This window comes from Oncorhynchus mykiss, chromosome 13 (genome assembly GCF_057628025.1).
Source record: "Oncorhynchus mykiss isolate SJ-2025 chromosome 13, ASM5762802v1, whole genome shotgun sequence".
In the NCBI taxonomy this organism is placed as follows: Eukaryota; Metazoa; Chordata; class Actinopteri; order Salmoniformes; family Salmonidae; genus Oncorhynchus; species Oncorhynchus mykiss.
Genome location: NC_143034.1, coordinates 6,002,501 through 6,005,783, shown reverse-complemented (window position 1 = coordinate 6,005,783; position 3,283 = coordinate 6,002,501). Strand labels below are relative to the sequence as shown.

Here is a 3,283-nt window from a genome sequence, read left to right as displayed (position 1 = left end):
GGGGCGGTAGTGTTCTGGACTAGGATTAGACAGGGTTAAATAGTGGAATGGGGTGGTAGTGTTCTGGTCTGGACTAGGATTAGACAGGGTTAAATAGTGGAATGGGGCGGTAGTGTTCTGGACTAGGATTAGACAGGGTTAAATAGTGGAATGGGGCGGTAGTGTTCTGGACTAGGATTAGACAGGGTTAAATAGTGGAATGGGGTGGTAGTGTTCTGGACTAGGATTAGACAGGGTTAAATAGTGGAATGGAGTGGTAGTGTTCTGGTCTGGAGAAGGATTAGACAGGGTTAAATAGTGGAATGGGGTGGTGGGTTTTTAAAGAGGGTTAATAGTTGCCATGGTAATTGTCCTTGTTCCCGTAATACCGGAAGTAAATGCAGGTCTGTTGTGACGGGCCTCCCACTCCAGTACAGTAGGCGGCGGTGTAATGCAGACAAATCCGCCAAAACAAATCATAAAGAAGAAGAAGAAGCGACTCATCAGTAGCAGCTTGCTAAGCCAAACAAAAAAAGAGTTAAAAATGTCCAGACACGTCCTATGGATGTTAGGCAATGTGTTTTAAATACACTTATGTTTACGCCTTAGTACCGTTAATCGGGTTTTTTAATTTCATATCCAGTTAGGGACGGCGTTGTTTGTCTGCTGTTAACGTTATAGATAGATGGCTACGGCCGTTTCGACGGCACCAGTAGCTGAAGCTAACGTAGTTAACTTTTCACCAACACGTTTTCCAGAAATAAACAAACGGCGTGTAACAATTTATATATTAAGTTAAAGGATTCATTTTTTACTTCGGCGAGTAAAGAACCGTCGGTGTCCCCATCTTTCGTCAAACCCGCTGGCTACTATAGGTATCTTTTTGTTGGTATATTGACCTGAGCTAGTTGACTAACATTCCCGACAATGAGCTCACTAAATTACTCCCACCTTGTTAAAGAAGAGGAGGTATTCTGGACGGAGAAAGAGGGTATGTTGGTGAACAGTGTCGAGGAAGAGGACGTTATTACAGTGAAGGAGGAAGATGAAGAAGAGGATGCCGTTTTTGGAGTGGGGAAGGAGGAGGAGGAGGCTGCCACAGTGAAAGAAGAAGAGGAGGATGTTACAGTGAAAGAGGAGGAAGAACCTTTTGGAGAGGAAGAGCAGGATATCTCAAAAGAGGAAGATGAAGTCGTTTTGGGAGTGAAAGAGGAGGTGACTGATGATCTGATTAACACCCGTGAGTATCTTAAACACAGGCACAAACTCTACTGTCTTAAACACGGGCACAAACTATCTGCAGTTGTTGAACCACAGTGTGGTTTTTAAGGGGGTCATTCTACTGAAGCTCTACACTTGTTCTGTACTGTAGGATTTGGGTCGTTCCATGTGATTTCAATCACTTTCTGACTGCACCCCCTTTTGACTTGAACGAAACCCGACATGTTTACACATGATATCAAACTCAACCTTGTATCTATTTCAGTGATGAAGACATGGATGTCTCTCAATAAGGTGGGGTTGGGTTTGCAAAATGGGTCAACTTTGAGAATCTCTATCTCCTGAGGATGTTTTGGCATTCAGCTCCAAAAAGTCACTTTCTGAACACTTCTACCTTGGGCCAACATGTTTGGAAGGTCTCTGAACACTTCTACCGTGGGCAAACATGTTTGGGAGGTCTCTGAACACTTCTACCGTGGGCAAACATGTTTGGGAGGTCTCTGAACACTTCTACCTTGGGCAAACATGTTTGGAAGGTTTCTGAACACTTCTACCTTGGGCAAACATGTTTGGAAGGTTTTCTGAACACTTCTACCTTGGGCAAACATGTTTGGGAGGTTTCTGAACACTTCTACCGTGGGCAAACATGTTTGGAAGGTCTCTGAACACTTCTACCGTGGGCAAACATGTTTGGAAGGTCTCTGAACACTTCTACCGTGGGCAAACATGTTTGGAAGGTCTCTGAACACTTCTACCGTGGGCAAACATGTTTGGAAGGTCTCTGAACACTTCTACCGTGGGCAAACATGTTTGGAAGGTCTCTGAACACTTCTACCGTGGGCAAACATGTTTGGAAGGTCTCTGAACACTTCTACCGTGGGCAAACATGTTTGGAAGGTCTCTGAACACTTCTACCACATGAAAACATGTTTGGAAGGTTTCTGAACACTTCTACCACATGAAAACATGTTTGGAAGGTTTCGTTCAAAACGAAGGGGGTGCAGTCAGGAAGGGATTGAATTCATATGGAACGACCCATTGTTTAGTAGCCTAACAAATATGTTTACTTAAAATGTTGCCCGTACTGACTTGGCTACCCGTAAAACTTCAATTAAACGCAGTCTCAAATAACTGTCCCTTTTCATTAACTGCAACGGCACACATTTCAGCAAATTAACGCCCGTTTCAAATTAACGCCCGTTTCAAATTAACGCCGAGTGTAAATGAATTGTTTGAAGTTATCATCAATTACCATGACTACCTTGATTACTAGACTTGTTTACAAGGTTTAATGTTTGATTTGTTACATTGACATAATGAATGAATAACTCTGGGGAAACATGATGGTAGTCAGCCCTAGTTACCACAGTCAGAAAGCACGCCTCCTCCACCAATCAGATGAGGGAGTGTGATGACTCGTAATGCCAACCTGCTTGTTTGCACGGGCCAGATGAGAAACATGCATTTAGTCTATTGAGTCATCAATGATTTGGTTGTTTATTAAATGTAGGATAACCAGCCGTTTTAAAATGCTACGTGTTCAAACTCAGTTTACTTATGATGATGTTTGCCCTTACTTAGAGTTACTGCGTTGTTTTGAGAATGGCCTGTAGACTAACACATTGACACACCTTGATTTTAGATTAAAATCTATTATTATAAAACAGCTAAACAAAAATGAAATTGTCTGATTGTTTTTGTTGGCTGTTTTTGTTGGCTGATTTCAGATTAACTTCAGCTCTGTTACATACTCATTTATTTAATTTAAAAGCCTTGCAGTCCAATTTTATTTGTATTTTGTACCAGTTTCTGTCTCTGTACAAAGGCATCGTCTTCTGGATGATGACAAAATATTTAATAATAATTGATTGTACTTACATGGCACTTTTCTAGACCCCAGACCTCTTTACAGTGTAAAGGGGGAAACTCCCCTCCCTAACTCCACTTACATACTCTTTATTTACATATATTTACATATATTTAATTGGCTCCACCCCCCTCTGAGGACAGAAGGAAGTTTTGTTTTGTTACAGATTTTGTTACATACATTATTCATGGTACTTAATTAATTATTCATACATGC

General features: G+C 41.5%; 1 protein-coding gene across 1 annotated transcript in view; it reads left to right on the top strand.

The window, feature by feature from the left end:
* Window positions 1–490: 490 nt before the first annotated feature.
* LOC110493330 (uncharacterized) overlaps window positions 491–3,283 on the top strand; it is a 7,772-nt gene continuing 4,979 nt past the window's right edge. The window contains 1 exon segment of the mRNA XM_021567590.3: window positions 491–1,219. Within this exon segment, the coding sequence (XP_021423265.3) occupies window positions 907–1,219 (313 nt within the window). The 5' untranslated portion in view covers window positions 491–906.